This window comes from Vidua chalybeata, chromosome 4 (assembly GCF_026979565.1).
Source record: "Vidua chalybeata isolate OUT-0048 chromosome 4, bVidCha1 merged haplotype, whole genome shotgun sequence".
NCBI classification, from domain to species: Eukaryota; Metazoa; Chordata; class Aves; order Passeriformes; family Viduidae; genus Vidua; species Vidua chalybeata.
The window spans coordinates 66,162,643-66,183,037 of NC_071533.1; the positions used below are offsets into that span (position 1 = coordinate 66,162,643).

Below are 20,395 nucleotides of genomic sequence, written 5' to 3' on the forward strand. Positions count from 1 at the left end.
TCAGTGCCACTCTACAAACTTCAGAAGTGCTTCACCAAGTAGTTTTGCATTGAAGTGGGTCTCAAAAACTGAGCAAGCTGCTGCTCTGTGATGTTTGAGAGCTCTTAAAGGTAACTTTTGATGAAGAACACAGGTCCCAGGTTTTTAAAGTCCTTTCTCTAGAGAGTGACATCTTGGTACTATGTGAACAGAAGAGAGGAAAATCTAGTTCAAAAACTGTATCTGAAAGCAAATTTTGCAGGCCTTCAGCTAAGAAGCCTGCAGGGATTTTAATTCTCTCCTCTGCCTTCCTACTGAATAAAAGAATGAGTGGATGAGCTTAAATGATGAGTACAGACAAAACAAAATCAGTTTGGAAAAGGAGTAGTATTGGTTACAATATATTATATCATACCAAACAGTTGTCAGCCAGTTTCAGCTGCATGAGACTATCTAATTGTACTTTTAATTCTTTGTTTCCCCACATTCAATTGTGTTAAAGGATTCAATATCCTGGCCACTAACATTAATCTTCTACATAAGCAATGCCTGTAATTGCAACGAAGATTGTGTATAGAATTTAGCAAGGTGTGAAAGTGCACTGTATTACTGTGACTGAGATGGGAGTGTAGTTGGCTGGAAATTTCTTAATGAAATGTCATGTCAGGAGATGGAGATTGACACCAAAGTGTGGGGGAAAGAATTGCTAATGAAACAATTTCTCTGGTGAAGTATGGAAGTTGATTGTGGGAAGATGGTCAGTGATGCCTTCGAGGCTGGATAGCTGTTTCCAGGAGTCCAAGGGTGAGGGAGCCACAGTGAGAAATAAATTGGTAATTTAACTTGTAGGTATTTTTGTAGAATTCAGTAGTATCTTCTGTTTTGACAAACAGATATTCTAATAGTTGGGGTTTTTATAGCAACAATTTATAGCACTTGCAGACTGTTTTGGATCTATAAGATGCAACATCTTGATGTGGTTGTGCATCCAGGGATGCTCCATCATTGGAAGTGTTGGATGAGGCTTAGAGTGACCCCATGTATTCCAATGTGTCCCTGACCATCATGGAGGGGCAGGGGGTTGGACTAAATGGTCTTTAAATGTCCCTTCCAAAGCAAACTATTCTGTGGCTGATGGGAGTGTGGGTAAAGGTGCAAAGCTTGACAAAGATGGCTTAAATTAAACTGTAAAGGCTGTAAATGGAACTTGTCACTTGTTTGGTCTCTTGCCTTCTATTGTCTTTTTTTTCTTAGCAAGGAGGGAAGACATTTTTTCAATGTCTAGTGGTACACTGGAAAAATAATTTTTTAATGTAGTTATACCTGCTCATAAAGAAACGTAGGTCTTTTGACTCTACAAACCTCCAGAGGAATTATTACCAGATATCAGTAGAATTACATTTCATAAATAGCAGAGATATGTAGAAATGCTGTTGCTAAATGTTATCAATGATCAGGTATAAATGGCATAATTTATAATGTTTTAAATATTGATTTATGGAAAATGCAGTGCAAATCCACTTCATCTTTACCATTTTGGTATGTATGTTTAGGTGATAGAAATTGTCTTTTCATTAAAGTGGGAGAAAGAAATGGGCCAGCATTTGTAATGTGTTTGAAACAAAAACACATGTAATTTATATATGGCAACGTACAATTTAAAAAACCCATATTTTTAATTCAGGTACTAGTAAAAAATTTACTTTTACCCAGGCACCTGAGCAAGCAATAGATAAATACCCAGACCAAGTATCTTTTAATCTGATTGGAATTAATTGCTATAGTCTGAAGAGTAGGAGCTGTAGTAGCAAAGCTTTATCCTTGGTATTTTCTTTTTTCAACCAGAACATAACTGGAAACAGTCTTTGGAAGTCGAATCATGCAAAATGATCAGTTTTTTCCTTCTTGCTTTTTTCTTTCTTCTTCTAGTAACTGAGCAAAAATTATATATGTAGTAGTTAATGGGTGAACAGTTAAACTTGCTTTCTTAAAATCTTTAATGAGTATTCTAATTAACACAAAATATTCCAAAATTAATTTATACTAACTTAAGGCTTAGAGATTCCTTAAGGGGATGATGTCAGGTGTATCCAATCTAGTGCTGCAGCACTGTACATCTTGACATCTTGAAAAGATGTGATGTTAGCTTTCCATAGGAAAAAAAAATTATATTCTAAGGTTTGTGGTGTTGTGATAATGATCCTGCTGTGGTGCTAGGTTGCTGCCACAGGACAGTAATATGGGCAAACAAAAAATGTGACCAACAATTGTATTCGCCTTATCTGTAGAAAGTTATTTCACTGAAATATTTTCTAGCTATAAAAGTAATATTGAAGAAATTATGCACAATCATAACATTTAAATATTACTTAGTTTACTTTTTGAGCAGAAAGTAAAGTATTCAATCTCAAAAATGTTTTCCCAGTACTTGATGTTCTTTCTTACAACAGCAAGGATGCACACATCCATAGAATCATCAAATGCTTTGGGTTGGGATGGAGCTTAAAGATCACCCAGTCCCAGCCCTGGCCATGGGCAGGGACACCTCCCACTACCCCAGGTTGCTCCAAGCCCCATCCAACCTGGCCTTGGACACTTCCAGGGATGGGGCAGCCACAGCTTCTCTGGGCAACTTATTCCAGTGTCTCACAGTAAAGAATTTCTTCCCTATATCCAATCTAACCCTGCCCTCTGTTAGTTTGAAGTCCCCCTTGTCCTGTCATTCCATGGCCTTGTCAAAAGTCCCTCTCCAGCTCTCTTGTAGCCCCTTTAGGTACTGAATGGTGCTCCAAGGTCTCCCTGGAACCTTCTCTTCTGCAGGCAGGAGACCCCCAGCTGTCTCAGCCTGTCCCCAGAGCAGAGGGGCTCCAAGCCTCCCAACAGCTGAGAGGCTTCCTTTGGACTCGTGTATCCAACGTGAGGCTTTTGGTGTAGAGAAAAAACCACCAGGCCCACAGTTCTTTGTCTAAACTTAATTAGCCATAACTAAATTTCTAACCTAAATGGCTTTAGACATGGTTTCTTATTTACTTTCAGAATAGAGCTTTGTTTTTTCCCCACTCTTTCTTTTCCACTGCACAAGCATATATTTTTTTAACCAGGAGTTTTAAGCTGTAAAGCACAGATTTCTGAACATCCATGGGCTACTTTTAATAGTAGATCTGTGACACATGAACCAGTTTCACATGTGGAGTAGGCACACAGTCCATGTGCCTGGCATTTTGATATGGGTTTGTGTCTTTCTTGGAGACAAAAAAAAAGGGTCAATAAATCAATAAAAAGTTAAAAGTAATCTTTTCTCCTTGCTGGTTTGAATCCTTTCTAGCATAGAGATTCATGAAGTTCACCAGTAATTGTTTTCTTTCCTAGAGAATTCATTAACCAAGGCATTAGCCTTTTTATTGCCATGAACGCTGACTAATACTTTGCATCCTGCTGTGCTTTCTCAGGTGCATTAAAATATTAAATACATATTATTCATTTGAGTTTCTGATTCAAATTCTGATAATCTTCTGTTTTGAATTAGAGGCAGTTCAGTTTCACTGCTGTTGTCTCTCAAAGTCCCTGAGATTGTGTTTCATGCATTTACACAGTTGCTGTCTCTTCTATGCAAATCTCCAAAAAGGAGGAAGGCTTCCAGCTCTTCTGCCTGTTCAGAAAAAGAAACCTGAATGGAGGTTGATCTTCTTTCAGTGTAATTTTCTTTCTTTTCAGACTTTGAAAAATGCAGAAGTGATTAACACTGATCTAACAACTGACTTATTTGACATTTCTGGATGGTTTTTATTTGGAAGTTCCAAAGTACTTTGTAAAGCAGTAGTTGTGACAAGGCACTGGGCTGTGGATCTGTGTTGCTTTACAAACCAAAGCAGCTGTGGGTGAAGTGAAGGATGAACCCACCAGGTTCAATTCCTCAGATCAGGAGAGTAAGATTCAAAGCCAGGAATTCAACATGGGAGTGAATCAGGTTCATGATATTAGACCACATGAGTTTCTTCATTTTCCTTCCTTTAAATCTGTTTATGACTAAGACTAAGGATTGTTACAGTGCTGATCTTCCTGAAGAAGCTTGTTCTGAATATCTGAAATGGAAGTTTTTAGAGATATTGTTTGATGAGAATCATAGCTGCAATATTGCTCAATGATTGTTTTCTGACACTAAATAAATCAGTTCAATGTTAGTTAGAAATGTACATGTCTTAGGTCGCTAGCCTTTAATAATTTTTCAATAGCTTGAGTTCTTCAAGCTATTAGAAGTTTTATTCATGACCTAGAAATCTGAGATAGCAGAGATGCTTCCCATCTGTCTGTAGTCATACACATCTGCAGTAATTCATTTTCAGCAGTGATTAATTTTTGGCTTGTGGACAGATGTATAATTGAGAGAGAATGCTGCTAAGGGAAAAAAAAAAAGCTCTGGGAAAAAACCCTTATGGTGAAGACAAATACTTCATACAAAACTTGTAATGACAGAATTCCTACCACAGCCTCTTCTACTGTTTTCACCATATTCCCTGTCAAAAAAGCCATTTTATAGCCCCGTGCCATAAAAATAAGGTGCCATCAAATTATTACACTAAATTTTGGAAGGCATTTTATTTGGTGCTAAAGTAATTAAAAAGAAAAAATAGTCCTAAAGATAATTCACAGTTTTAAAAAATAGTGGACAATATGTCAACAGCCCATAAACCTTGGTTTTAATTGTGTGTTGACAAAGAGACTTCTTGGCCTTATTTTGAATATTTTTATCAACAGGAAAAAACGCCCTCAATCATAAATAGAGGAAAATGTGCTGATGATACTGAAGTTCCCTTCCGACCTGGATGATTCTGTGAAATTGTATTCAAATTTTGGGTCATAAATGCAGAAGGGGAGACTGTTGGCAGTATTCCTGGGGCAGAGAACCCCATCCTAAAAAGAACTGGCTTTGCACTGGTGATGAAAAAACTGCTGGAGCAAGTGCCAAGTCTTTTTTTAATCTCAGATGTGGTCCTTGAATGTATTCAAGGACTGTGTAAGAGAGTGGTAAAAATTCTTCTGCTTTGGATATTGATGTAACTGCTCCTGCAGTTACAAGGCTTTGTCTTCCAGCACTCACTAACCAGTATTTTAGTGACTTGCTCTTGAATTTAAGGATGCACAGGTTTGACACAACTTAGGATCAGAAATATGACTTCCTAGGAGAGTATCAAGGAGCTTGGTCTCTTCTGCAAGTAGACCAAGGGATGGCTTGGTGATACCTAAGAGGTGCCTTTGCAAAGAACATGAGGGAGTTCTTCCATCTGCCAGGCAAAGCTGCAAGAAAGATCTAATCACTGGAAATTTAAACCAAACTGACAAGCAAAACCAGCCAGTAATAAAGGGCACCTACTGCTGGAAGAGCTTTCCATATGCTAGAGTGGAGTCTGTGGCACTGGCAGTTTTTAAATTACGATGACTTTCAGATGTCTCTTAGGCTTTATATTGGAGAGATGGTCAGTTTGATCACTTCAGCAGTACCTTTTGAGTCTGTGTTAGTACTAACTTGTTAATAGTACTAATAAGTAATAACTTGAGTTTTATTTTGCACTTAGGATGTTTTTTGTGCATCCCTGTGAGCCTCACTCTTCTGCATTTTGTAGTTTATCTCAGCATTTCCTAAGAATGTAAGGGGTGCCCACGTGTCAGAAGGGGCTGCAGCCCCATCTCTCCATGTTCTGGCTCCAGAAATGGCCACTGGTTTGTGCTTGAAGGAAGGATGCTATTTGTTCTGCTCTTGCTCTTTTAATGCAGCACCTCATTTCTTGGCAAATGCTGGATGCTGAACTAAACAGACATTTGGTCAGTGGAACACAGTGCAGTCATTGCTGACTTTGAGAACAAAGCATGTGCTGACATTTTCCCTGCCTTTGGCATTTACCAGCTTATGGATTTCTGACCTGGGTTGGTGTTGTGGCTGTTATTATCAGTGGCCACTGATGTGTTTTCCATAAACTTGTCTTATCCCTTTTAATCAGCACTTAAGGTTTTGGCATCCACAATACCTGTGACACCAGATGTTACAATTTAATTACATACTCCATGACAAAGCTTCCTGTTGTTTTTAATATTCTGGCTTGCTCTTTCACTGTGTGCTCCCCAGACACTGAGTTGAGACATGGAGTGTATTTTATATGCCTTTGTTGTATTCTACTCACTCATACTGTCTTCAGGCTGGGGGAGCTTTTCAGCAAGCTATTTCATGCTTTGGACCATGCTTACTGCCTCTTCAGGCACTTCTTCTAGTCCTCCATCTTCTTGAGACAGAATCACCTTAGATTTAGGTAATGTCATTAGAATGTTTGGGGTTTTAGTCCTTTTCTGAGTAGCTAATATGTGTTTTGGTGTCTAATTCGGTAATGGCTTCATTTTTGTGATTAATTTATTGATCTTGAAGCTCCCTGTACAGTTTCTCTTAGACTGTACTGACATCTAATGGTAAGGCAAAGTGGCTTAGCCATACTTAATGGCAAGATGAATTGTCTGACAGGCAAATATAATTATATATTTCCTTCCTAATTCAGTATTAGGTTTCGTAAGACAAGATGGAATAACTTCAATTTTTGCACAAAAAGGCTGACATATACTTTTTCTTCTGGCAATTAATCTCTTTCTGTTCTGCTCAATATGCCATACTTATTTTTAAGTGTAACTTAAATCTTTGCAGGAATATTTTTGAGCACAGTGATAGTAATATGATGGTTTCATTCTGCAGAAGTTTTCAGTGTAAGTCACAGGATCTTCAGGAAGGGATGTAAGAACAAAAGTTGTCCTGCAGAACTTCCAAAGAGGATGTTCCAGTGTTGTTGTAGCAGTCCCTGCTGCATTTTGAAGAAATACCCAAACAAAAGTCTTTGTCCTCTTTTACTCATCCTCCAATCTGATGTTCCTCCATATCTTTAATTGGAAAGTTTTCAAACACCAATGGATAATGTACTGTTAAATAATACTTTCATAATTGGAATATAGAAGAAGAAAAAGTTCAGATATTTCTCTTTGTTATAGTCTATGATTAGGTGTAGCACAGTGTATAATTTTGAGATGTAAGCATTACCTAACTTTCATTATGAAACCAGTCCTCTGATCCAAAATGTCTGTTTTATACAGAACTGATACTGCTGCTACTGACATTAGAAGGGTTCAGCTACAAATTGTAGAGCTTTTTAAAGTAGAGTGTTTCTTTCTTACATCATAAACTTTATTTTTCCTTTTCACAGAATTAGAGCCCATTTCTTGCCATAGCCTCAGAAAGTTGACCGCTTTACTGAGTAAATACATCTTTAAGTTAATGTTCAAATAAAAGAAAATTCTTTTAGCTTTTTGATGTCATTTTACTTTTGTCTCTTCATCAACACAATTAAATCCTCTTGTTTTTTGCCAAACACAAAATACTTTGTTTTGTACTACAGAAAGATTTTGAAATTTAGATATTTCCATTTCTTAGTAATGACGTTGAGGTATGGTTGACTTGAATATAAAGATTTTTTTATAGTGAGGGTGATGAGACACTGGAACAATTACTAGAGAAGTGTGGAGACTTCCTTATTGGAAGTGTTCAAGGCTGTGTTGGGTGGAGTTTGAGCAACCTGGTCTGGTGGAAGTTGTCTCTGCCCATGGCAGGAGGGTTGAACTAAATGATCTGTTTACTAATTGAAACAGTTACTGCAAACCAAAATGTATAATTATTTAGGAAAATTAATGTATTTCTAACATAAGGAAAACATAAGTATTTCTGACATAAGGAAATATTTACTTATTGCTTCCAGGGCTGTGCAGAATGGCCACCTCAAGGCTTGTGAGGTGTGATGGAAAATAGAGATGTTGTCAGTTTGGGTGGGAAGGAAGGAGAAGTAAAGCGTTGGTCTGGCTTGCCTTGGAAATTTATCTAATTTCTGATCATCAAAACTGATAGCACTGGAATTTAGAAAGTAAACTTACAGTGTTTCTTTTGATAGCCTCACTTTATACTTTTTGATAGTTGTTAGTAGAAAGAAAAAAATATTTGAATAATTCACTATGGTTTCAGACAAAGGAGTGTAAGCTAGAATGGCTGAATTAAGTGAAGGTTGAGATTCCCAAGGGTAACACAGATCTTCATGGCCTTATCCTCTAATGACCTGTCACTCTGTTCAGTGAATTTAAATTCTGTTTTGGATTTCTTATGCTTCATCTTGTGATTTGGGGTGGCCTACAAATCTATGCCTGCAACTGACAGTGGGGCAAAGGTGGAAATCAGCCTTCTGCAGTTTGTATCCTGTGGGTGAAAGTCTGTGCTCAGGAGAGTTTAGAGTGAGGTAATTCATCTGTTTTTCTGTTCAGATCGAGTTGAAACTGGCCCCTGCCAACCTCCCCCCTTAGACTGATGCAAAGGAAATGGTCCAACGCTGTAGGCTGCAACATTTTGGGTTTGAGGGGAGTCCTTCCCTGATCTTGTGGAATTTGTCACAACCCACACATACACAGGGTGTGTATAATAAGCTTACTGTTTTGCTCTCTTAAAAAAAATGAATTTCTTAGTTTGTTTCCTTTTTATCCTTTTTCCCTGGAGAAATCATGGTTTTTGAATGGGCCTTCCTTCAAATCTTTTCACTCACAGCTAATGTTTATCCCCCATTCATTACCAGTATTATCTGTTTTGAAAATTGAATTCAAAGTTGACTTACATGTTTATCATTTCTGTTTTAGCCTGTAGGATTTGTCCTCTTTGCTGGAAATATGTTGGAGAATCACTTTTCCTTTTATCTTTAACTCTGAGTAAAGCTCTCCCTTTCTTAAGAAAGAGCTGAATGCTCTAGCAATACCCCAAGACATATTCGCTTTAAAAATATACTGGAATCATCTGCTTAACTGAAGGAAAAACTCTAATATTGTTTGAAACACTGTATATTTTGATCTAAAATGTGTACTGCTCAAAAGGGTTCTGTTGTAGATACTACTTGACATATATGATAAGTACTATATGTTCTTAAATCACTTGGATTCTCTCTTAATCTTAAAACATTGAACTACAGAAGTCTGGTCCTAAATGCTATTTGGTATTTGGTGTTCAGGTTTTTAGATCATCAGGCAGTGTGTGTGTATTTTTAGTGAATTTCTCAAATACAATTATTCATGTTGTGGTTTAGCAATTGCAGTAACTAACACTTCCACAATTACAAAGCTTTTGTTTTGCTGGGAAGCGCTTCTCATATCATCATCTGCTCTTTCTGTTGGAACATGATGTGTAATAAAACTGTATGAGGGTTCAACTTAGAATGGTGTTAACATGTTAATTTATTTTTTGCTCAATTTTTTTTTAAAACTTATGACAACTTAGTATCACTGAAATAATGTTAAAACAATGCTTGAAAGCAAAAAATTACTTGATTTATATGGCACACTTTGAAGCTACTGTAGACAGAAAACATCTGGTGACACTTTCAGTGGTAGGTCAATAATTACAGATGGTCTGTTCTTCACAGCTGTCATCCAGCTTTGTATGCAGAGTGACTACAGTGGAAAAATCTTTTGCTGAATGAATAAACAACACAGCACAAGGAGGCCAGCAGGCCTGTATGTTTCCACAAGATGGGAAATTAAATAAGCTATACAAATTTAAACTAAGATTAGTGTTTAAAATGTTCATTATATTCTGGTTTGGTTTTTGTGCTTTAGATTGTTCTATGTGATAATTGAAGGAAGTAGATTATAAAACAGAAATGATAAGCAAATAAATTAAAGACTAATTTAAGGCTGATTCTGTGCACAGGTTTGGGGTGTTGGCTTAAGCCAAGGCTGGCAGTTACACAGTTCTATACTTACATAGTTGACTTAAAAGATTATAAAACCCATGTTAAATTTGATGTAATGCTTGTGTAGTCTTATAACAGAACCACATTCAATATTAAAGAACATTGTATTTTGGAAGAATACCAATGTTGAGAAATGTAAAAGTGAATTTCTAAAATGGTAACAGTCTTTGTTTCTTAAAAAGTAGAAAAAATGGGATTCTGCATTCCTCATCATTATTTTCCCTTTCATGGTGGGATGTTATATTCAACTGGAATCTATGCAAAACAGCAGAAGAATCTTGAATTTGAGGATAAAGAGATGTGGAGGGGAAATGAAGAGGACGGTGAGGCGAATGAAAAGTTAAAAGCATGATGAATGTTGCACACTAACTCCATTTTAAATTAAAAAAAAAAAAAAAAAACAACAAAAAAAACACCAAAAACCACAAAGAAGGAACTTTATTAAAAGTCCAAATGCACCGAGCAGGGCAGTACTGGTAAGGATACTTAGTTTAAATGCAAATGTGCAGTTCTTGATACTCAAAATATTTTTCTTTTTAATTTCACTCGCAGTTCATGAATCTTGATGATATGTTAATGAAATGTGCCTATGTTTGGTTTTAGTGCAGTTCAGCCTCTAGAAAGAAACAAGCAGATTTCTAGGTTCAGTCACTTGTAAGGCCATTTAATCCTATCCACTGATGTTGAAAGCTGCTGGGCAGGAATAAAAAGAAACAGGGAGGTGGAGTATTTGGCTCATTTTAGTGTGCATAGTGTACTACAGTGTGCTCTGTGTTTGTTTCTCAAAGTCTACTCATACACTGAAAGGTGAATAAAAGTGGTGCTCTGATTATGCTTTTTAGAGCATCTGTATCCATAGTTTTACCACATCCACTTGCTCACGTGCATTTTATATTTTACTGCTATGATTAGGTTCTCACTGAAGGATTTTTGCCTCCTTTCTCCCCATCCCCCCTTCCCACTTCTCAGTGGTTTGGCTTAAAATGCAGCCTGCTTGTTGCAATGCCCTTATGCTGCCTTGCCCAGCTCCACGGAATCTGAAAAGTCCCTGCCTGTATCTGGTGCCAAAGAGCTTTGCCTAGTCATGCATAAACCTGCTCCAAATGCCACTTGGTTGATAGAGATGTTGGCATTCTCTGTTGTCACCAGAATGTGTTTCCGTGTCTCTGCCCCTTGACTTGGTTTCCTTCAACTTCCAAGATGAAACTCTGGATTACATTATCATCAAGAGTCTGAAAGTTAAGAGTGAAAGAAGTATTTTCTCTCACTGTGAGCTTTGTGATGCAAAGTTTTGGCTTTCCAGTTTCACCTCAGGTGAACATGTTTCTGTCAATTTACAGGATTATGGACCTATGCCTGCCCAAGGTGCCTGCATTAGTTTGTGGTTTGTTCAGTGGAAGGGCAGAAGGGTATTTGAAGTGAAAAGGCAGAGAATAGCAGCTGTCTTGGAACATTTCCATACTGGTTGGTCCGAATTGTGCCCTGTGCTTTGTATCCCTGTGCTTAGAAGACAGTTTGTTGTGAAATAAATACCAGTTTACCTAATATGATTTAAGAACTTAGTGGCGTTTTTTAAATTCTTTCGATTACATTCAGATCATCTGGACGAAGGTACCAAAAATGATCTATTTTAAAGTTTATCTTTCTGTTCACAGCTTATAAAAGACTGAGCATTTCTGCCTGGTGGCTGGCGTGAGAAGAGCATCACCAAGCTGTGTGGGGACGTTCTTTGAGCTTCCACTTTTGTGTCTCTAATGGACAAACACAAAGTGAAGCGGCAACGTCTGGATCGCATATTTGAAGGTTGGAAATTTCAATTTCTAATGTTAACTGTGTTAGATTTGTAGAATACTGATATTTTCTCTTGGTCATTCCATGAATTTTTAATTGAGTTGTAGATCCTGTTGAGATAATATTGAATGTGCACAAATGCTGTTTTTTGGGTGGAAATGGATCTAGACAAATAAAAGAAACTAGTCTGTGACCTATTCTACAGTTAAGTTGGCTTTTATCTTAGCATTTTACAACATTCTACCCAAACACCATAAAAGATTGTAGGCTTATATACAACATTTGCAAAAGGGCAAAATGACCACATAGTGCTCTCAGGAGTCTTTCTCTACAGGCTTGCTTCATGTAGATTGATTTAACAGCTTGTATCTGATCCTTGAAAGGAAGTAAAAAGTGAGATAATAACAAAACAGAAATTGCAGGAGAGCCCCAGATGTGAAATGAGTATTAATAAAAATAGTGTGAATTTTAGTGAAAGGAGTTGTAATCATTTCGGTTTGTCATTTTACCTCAGGTCACAAATGGCAAATTGCACATTCCTGCTATTCTCTCCAAAAGGACTTTTAGAGCTGGTATGAAAGCAGGTCAAGGGATAAGTTGTACTGTTTTTAAGAATGGTCTGGACTAAATGAATTTTTATATTAAAATGTTAGTTTCTCACTAAAAGGCAAGGGAATAGTTAATTTCTTTTTGACACAATGGGAGACAGTGTACAGACTGGTGGGCACATGGTCTCTGCATCATGTCTAATGATATGAACTGGCGATGAAACCTTTGCCTCCTCCACATGTTGTTCTTGAGACCCTTTCCCAGCAGTTGTGTTGTGTGAGGAGTCCCTGGCAGTGGATTTTTACCCCTTTCTTTGTGCCAATGTGAATGTGACTCTACCATGAGCTACATTGAGAAGCTGACTCGTAGTAAAACCTTTTGTTGGCATATTTTCCGTTTAGGAAAATTCCTCAGTCCAGGTCACTGTTCAGCTGACAGAGCAGATGCATGGAAGGGGAAGTTGGAAAAGCTCAGTGAGGTTGCTGTGACTGTTTAGCCTAACATAGCCAGAGAAAGGGACATTTCATCCATATATCAAAGGGTGCAGCTCCACATTTGGTTTGGGTGATTAATCTCCTTGTCAGTCTTCCAAAACTGGCCAAGCCCACCCATGGTTGCCAGGTCCAGACTGTTACTGTGTCCCACCTAGACTGCTTGGCCAAGTGGCCAGTTGAACCTGCTCACTGGAGACTGATCCCTGCTCAGAGAAATGGGGAACTGACTGCACAGGATGGTGAAACTGGGAAGGCTGCCCCACTTTCTGTGCATCTCTGCAGTTGGATCAGCTAGAAATGACCTAGGAGTGTGCATGCTCCTCTTCTCTGCTCCAGTCTCAGTTCCCCATCCTGGAGTTTCTGTATCCAGCTCTTCAATAAAAAATTGAGAATAGTAACTTTTTTTTTTTTTTGGCCTATGTTAGTCAGCTGAATTGGCAGGGTGTGAAGAAGAATGACAAACCTGTCCCTTTTGATGGCAGTCAGCAGTTAGGGCAGCTCAGCCCACTCAGTGCAATCTCAACATTGCCAGGGACAGAGGTGACAGCCCAGCAGCCACTGGGACTGAAATAGCAGTGGCTTCCCCCAGGCTTCATGCTCACATCCAGTGGTGCTGTTTTGTCTGGCTTGTTTTTCCCTGCCCTGCACAATTCACTGCATCCATCCTGGTAAAGTCTACTTGGCCATGCAGCAGAGGGAACTGATCCACTAGAAAAGTGATGTAGGAAAAAAACGGGTTTTTTTGGCCACCTCTCTGCTTCCTTAATCCCATTTACCAAATAGCCAGGTTGGGAAAATAGAGTGGGAAGGCCAGGCAGAAAATGATCAGAAGGAGAGGGGGTAAAACAACAAGTATAGAAACATGCTTGACATTTTATAGCTGTGGGAACCCAGTTTGGCTCCTAAGTGTTAGAAATGTGTTCTGCTCTTGTGTGTCTGTATGTTCAAATGTTCTTTGAGGCTTGTAAATGCATTTCCCTGTCTGATGATTTCAAAGAGTGTAAAAAAGGGTAAAAACTAGGGGGTTGGTTTGTTTTATAATGGCTCTTTTTCTACATATGGTCTTGTTCAGGTTTAAAAATTAATTATGCAGAATTGTTCTCTGATATATATGTCTTTCATAACATAACCTAAATGTTTTATATTTTAGAAATACGTGTGATGTTTTACAAAGCTCAGGGAATGTAATGAGGTGTAGAGCTATTAAAGGTGGTTTATTTTCTTGGTCAGCTTTTCTGTTCATCAGTTTGTGCATTGCTTTCTTCTCTGGAACTTTCCCTTAGAAGAGAATATTTTAAAGATGCACTTTATTTCTACTGCAAGTTCACTTAAAAATAGGCTGCAATAACTTGCTAACTACTACCAACTACGTATTTTTTCAAGTATTCTTGAACATAACATAGCTTAATGTAGCTGAGTAAGTGATTTTGTCTCTGAGGTATCTATGATTCCCTTTGATGACTTCTTCAATGTGAATATTTGCTTTTAATCCCAAAGCTGTTTGCAATCATATTTTTTTGTGCACATTTTAATGTTCTGCCACTGAAGGCTGTCCCTTGGAAAAGCCAGGTATTAAATTCTGGTTTCTAACTTCCACCAGTAACTGTGAATTATGCTTAGGCATAAGGACATGATTCGAGGCACCCTGAGATGCTAATATTAGACTCACTTCACAATTTGTAAAATAACATTTAGGATTCTTCCCTTGGAGAGAAATGGTACCACGACATGTGAAAGATTAATTAGTTACTGATTATATTGTTCTTTGTCCCCCTCTCCGGTGATGCTGGTGATTGCAAAGCATAATTACAGTAGTATACATTTGGCAGAACAGTTGGAAGTGTCACAGTGCAAAAATAAAATGTGTTCATTTTGTGGGTAATTTGAAAAATTCAAAATGTTTTTGGCATTTTGAAAAGTTGTTATCTCTAATTAAGGTATTATTGTGCTGCTTTATATTGTAACAAACTGTAAACAATGCTGTTTATTTGCTTATATTCTGGAAATCTTTAATTAAATGCATGCATGTTTTACTGACCATTGCTTGGCAGTTACCTTGGGATGTCTGACCCCTCTTGCATTTGCTGGGTGCTAATAGATGAAGCAGGAAGGAACAGAAGGTGGCTGCATGCAGGGGGAGTGTCTGAATTGTCTGTGAAGGGGCTTGGTGAACACTGTAAATTATTTTTAAGTACATTATTTTGGCTGCCTGAGTACTATATATTTATTATACACTGCTTTTGGTGGGATTCCAAGCTTAAGGGAACACTGGTGGAGGAGGAAAGGGGCTTCTTTCATTTCTTCTTGCTTGTTTGCATAGGTATTAGGGATTAAAGTACAGCACAGTGCTGGAAATGTAACTGGAAAATTGAGAGGACTTTCCCAATTAGGTAATTGCTTGAAACCAGGAATTTCTTCCCAGAGCACCTCATGTGATATTTATACAGCAAAGACTGCAACACGTGCCAAGCCCCAGACAGGTGTTTGTTTTTTGATTTTTTTTGGGTTTTTTTTGGGGTGGGGTGGGGAGGGGTGTTTGTGTTTTTGGTTTTTTTTTTTTTCCTTCTGGTTTTGATGAAGCAAAAAGCATCTCAGCACTCAGAATGCTCACACAATCATTTCCTAATTTTTTTTTCCTTTTTGTGCAGCTCTAGTGTTAATGTTATTCTTTATATGCATGTTGCTTCATCTTTTTTAAAAAGTGCCCAGGAGAAAAGTTGGAATGTATTTTGGCTATTTTAACAGTGATGCTTTATTACCCAAGAAATGAAGAGTTGGCCGGGATCATAAATTGGAAAAGAAAGTGCATATTAATGGGATGAGTTTCTGAAACTTCAGATAAAATCTCTCATCTTTGCTTTTATGAAGGGCAGCCTTTCTTTGGGAAGGTTTGATTACTGGCAAATACCCAAGTGTGATGCACTTTGAAGGACAGTAAAAGTGCATGATAAATGAATAGTTTCTTTTCAAGGATATGGCCTGGGCTTTCTTTCTTTATAAGGAAACATCTGTGTTTTTAGAGCTTCTTTTTTCTGCTTGAGATTTAATAAGCTGAATCTTCAGTTTGTAGTTGATGTGGAATATGTTGATGGTTTCAGAAAGAATGCAGAGGGAGGAAAAATCAGATCTGAATTGAATTTGGTTGTCTTCCGAAATTGATAGAGAAATCTTTTAATAAAGAGTGACTTAGTTAAAAGAAAAATGCATTCACTTTCCTGATTTCTTTTTCTGGTGTGTGTAATAGCTTAGCTCCCCCGTTTGACAAGTACCAAGTGTTTTTTCATGACCATTGATGGATTCTATCTAGTTTGTGTGGACTGGGATTTGACCCCCTGCAGGGGCAGTTGAGTTTTCTGCATATTAATAAGAAGATGGCCTACTTTGGCAAAGTCTGGGCTTTCCCTGAAGTTCAGAAAGGATTTTTTACTCAAGTTGATCTCCACCATGTAAGCTGAACTGTAAATAAGAGGAAGGAGGAATAAATGTTTGCATGCAGTGAGTGCCCTTAGCTCTTTCATGTGTAAGTGGGAATTGCAGATATCAAGCTCTTTGGAGAACAAGAGCTACAGTTTTCTTAACATCCAAATTTGAACACGTTCTTCATTGTCTCACTTGCTACAGATACTGGAGAAAGAAAGGAAATAATAAAATGCAGAGGCAATGGTAAATCAAACAGTATTTTATAGAGTTTTCTTCCTGTGTACTGATTGGTCATACTAAATATGGCAAATATTTCTTAAAAAGGGATTAATGGGCTGCCTCATTTCTTGGTGGCTTTGACAGACCTCAGGAGGTGGCTTAGTGAAGGATTAGGGCAGCAGAGGGAGCTAAAAGATTCCTAATATTTTATCATTTGTTTCCTAAGTCAAAGTAGCTCCTTTATAAAGTACCAATTAACCTTTGCAAAAATGTGATTTTCTAACCTTAAGTGCCTTCGGCAAATACATAAGGATTTGAATTGGAGTAAATTCCTTTTCTCTGTAGCAATCCAATATAAATTAAATTAGGAATTAGATAGTAAAAGCTACCAAAATCTTTCTGCAAGAACAGCCATCAAACCTTTCAAGTGTAGCAAATGAAAGTGTTTAAGCAAGCAGAGTTTTCTATGGATAACCTATAGAAGAATATTCTATATGTAAACCAATTTACATTCAGCTACAAGTGTTTTAACATAAAAATGTACACTTTGGTGCATTGCATGCAAGCATGTTTTAACAATTCAACACTATTTTTCTTCATTTTGTTTGTAAAAACTTTGAAAGCATTTTTGAACATGTGGTAATACAGAGAATTAGGTAAAAGTTGCCTTCAAAGATCAGGGAGCATATTCTAAGATAAGTTGACTTTAAAATAATAAAATGACAAATGGTGCTACCAGGAATATCAACATAACAAGATTTTTTTGCCTCTTTCCAAAGGAAAATGATCTGTATATTTGGGTTATGTTTACCCTACTGCAAAAGCATCCTTTATCTCATTAGAATTATAGTTGAAATGCTTATGCACAGGTTTGTGTTTGGTTTTTGGCTTTGCCCTTAACATCAGTATTTGCAGTGCAAAGTGGGTTTTAGCTTTCTTTTGGCTTCCTGCAGTAACCTGCATCTCCGTCTTTACCTAGACAGGCTTTGGATTTGCATCCACTTAAGCACTGCAATGTTGCAGAGGTATTACAGTAACAATGCAAGTTGTGTGAAAAGAGAATTGGCTTAGAAGCCTCTTTTGCTCTAAGTGACACTAAATAGTAGCTGCTGATGAAAAGCATTGCTTCAGTAAGAAAATATAAGGTGAAAATAATCCGAGTTTTTAAAGTTTTGCTGAAATGCTCATGTCACTGATTTAAGTTATGAATGTTGTAAAGAAAAACTGCAATTTTGTGGTGTCCAGCATCATGCATTTTATCTGTGTTGTCACATTTTGATTGGTATATTAAAATAAAATACACTGCTTGGTTATGACAGCAGCTGTGTTCAGCTGTGATCTATCCAGAAAGTTGCATCTTGACACTGTAGTAAAGTCAAAATAGTTTCCCTTAATGTTAGTGCCAAAGACAGTGTTAAATACAGAAAATAATATAGTATGAGACTGGTTTTACAGGGTTGTATTACTTGTATTTGTAGTATCAGATATTTGAATCAGAATCCAGTACATAACCACACCTCATCCTCTAATTCCTGAATAATCTCCAGAGAATTTATTCCTCCTATTCTTCTATTAATAAAAATATTTTCAGGCTAGATATTTAGCTTTTATACAGTGTAGATGCATGGCTGGTAAAAATTTTAAACGCTTTAGAAGTCGTAAGTACTTGATGGTAATATGTACTTATTTCTGCCTGGGGTCAGGGAAGATGCTCTGATGTTGCTTTACACTGTGCTCTGGAAAACTGAACTCTACAAAGATTAAGTGTCTAGGTAAACATACTGAAAAATTTACGTATTCATCTAATTAAAGCAGTCATGTTCAGCTTTCACAGAGGCAGTTCCCATCCTCAGGGAAGTGCAGTCTGAGGTGCTAAAAAGGATTTTATTTTGTTTCCTCCCTTAGTGCAGTCAGGATGGGAGTGTGATTATGCAAGTGGAAACAAGAAAATAAAAGTGGAGACAGTCTTTTAGTGCTGGAGGCTTCTGCTGCTCCATCCTTGTGTCCTTGTTCCGGGAGGTCAATACTGAATTGAAGGGTGTCTCTCCTTGAACAGGAGGAACTACATGGAGGCTTTGCCAGGGAGGGAGCATCTAGCAGAGATGTCCCTCCTCATTAGAGAAGTCATTGTGGTCTGATGGACAGGTCATTTGGAGTTAAGAAACCTGTGTTTTATCTTGTTGCTCTTCTGAAGTCAGGTAGCAGGTTAGAAAAACAAAAGCTGCCTCTGCCTCTTCTTTTTCTGTGACAGAAAACAGTCAGAGATGTCCTGGGATACAAATAGCAGCAGGCTGTTGTAATACTCTTGGAATCCCTTTAAAACATGAGGCTTTGCTAATTGTGAAAATACCTGGCATTTGCTGCAGGTGAAAACACACCCTTTGGTACCACTGGAGATCCTGACTTCTTCACTGGCTTGTGGTCCTGCTCAGATACCTAAATAAAAAGGTTCCTTCTTCCACCCTTTCCTATGAGAACTAAATTTAAATTACTTGTGACTTTGAGGAGATGTAGTTGGGACATTTTTAAAGCCTGAAATTAGCTGTTAAAAATTATTCATGTTTCTCTTTCCCCTGATGCTTATTTTTCAAAGTGTCCTCCCATGCACTGAATTTTCAAACCTTTCATTCTGCCAATTAACTGGAGACACAGCAAAAAAAACACAACAAAAATTACAGGCAATGGCAGTAGGAGAGCAAAAGATGAAGAGTAAAGACTCTTTATTCTTTTGATCCTACCTGTGTTTTTCAGAAAGTTTCCTTGTGTGCTAGATAATGACACTCAAATACAATTAGACTATGACTCCTGCTAATAGGTAATCAAGAATAATTATAAGTTTTAATTAAATACACGATAAATGCCTCTTTTTGTTAAGGAGTGCACATTTGAAGAAATAGTTTTATTAAGTGCTAAGAAAACTTTTTCCCAGGCAATTTTATCACTATTTCTTGTTCCCTGCTGTTCCTTTCTGTCTTGATGATTGCATCAGTCACACGCATGTGGCTTTTTCCTGGGTATCAAATACCACTTAGGCAGGTGTTACTTAATTTCCACAACATCTGCCAGTCATTTTTGGTTGTTGTTGTTAGTTTAGCTAACCTGCAGATGGTCATGTTTGCCAGTTTGTGCAGTGCTCCACAGACTCCCATGCTTGTTCCCTGAGTGCTGCCCTGCACTTCCATGCAGGCATCATCAATTTATCAAACTCAAATAATTTAGTAACAGTTACTTCTTCTTGCAATGAACAAAAGCAGCTGCACTCTGGCTATCCTTATCTGCATGAATGCATAGATTGTAAAGGGCTTTTCTGACAAACAAGACAGAAGTTTAGAATTTCAAACTGGAATTTAGGGCACGTAAGTCAGAATGAGTCGACGCTGATGTTTAGAAACAATATAATGATGCAGAGAATGAATTAGTTACCATAGTAACTGCTTTGTTTTAATAATTTGGTGGGGCAATGAATAGAAGTAGCTCAGAAAGAAGTAGTATCACTCTTAATTACATGTGCAATGAGAGAGGCTTTGTTCATTAATAGTGGAAATTAATTTGATTTTATAACAGATTGAAGAATGAATGTATAAGTTTTACTTTGGAAAGGCAATAAAAATGATTTACAGTTTTTTTTATTCTTATTTTTTCTACCCCCGGGGAAAAACATAATCACATTTTACATTTTATTATGGCAATGCAGATTATTGATTTCTTAACAATAAAACATGCTCAATATATTGCATTGTAAGCATGGCTTCAATCTGTGTGCTGTGATTTGTTGCCTGGCAGTTGTTGGCAGCCTAGCAACATGCTTCAGTCCAGATCTGCAAAAGGATATAGACACCCAAAGTTAGGAGTTACAGGAAAGGCAGGTTTCTCAGTACTTCAAAACCCATCTAAAATCATCAGCACCTTGAAATCCATTTGTACTTCATGGATGAAATTCAAGTACACTCCACATTTTGAAGATCACAGAATCACAGAATGGCTTGGAAGGGACCTTAATGATCATCTCATTCTAACCCCTCTGCCATGGGCAAGGACACCTTCTTCTAGACCAGGTTACTTGAAGTCCTGACCTGAATTTTCTTTCCTCTTGCAGATTTGAGCAGTTTCGTGTGCATTTTGTGACAAATGCAG

General features: G+C 37.6%; 1 protein-coding gene across 4 annotated transcripts in view; it reads left to right on the top strand.

The window, feature by feature from the left end:
• The window catches only part of CTBP1 (C-terminal binding protein 1), a 234,140-nt gene that overhangs the window by 41,549 nt on the left and 172,196 nt on the right, over window positions 1-20,395 (top strand). For 3 of the 4 annotated variants that reach the window (XM_053940072.1, XM_053940075.1, XM_053940071.1), the window contains exon 2: window positions 11,444-11,591. In XM_053940072.1, the coding sequence (XP_053796047.1) occupies window positions 11,543-11,591 (49 nt within the window). In that variant the 5' untranslated portion in view covers window positions 11,444-11,542. Of the gene's footprint in view, window positions 1-11,443; window positions 11,592-20,395 lie in introns of those variants that run through there. The other variant, XM_053940078.1, reaches the window with a different exon arrangement.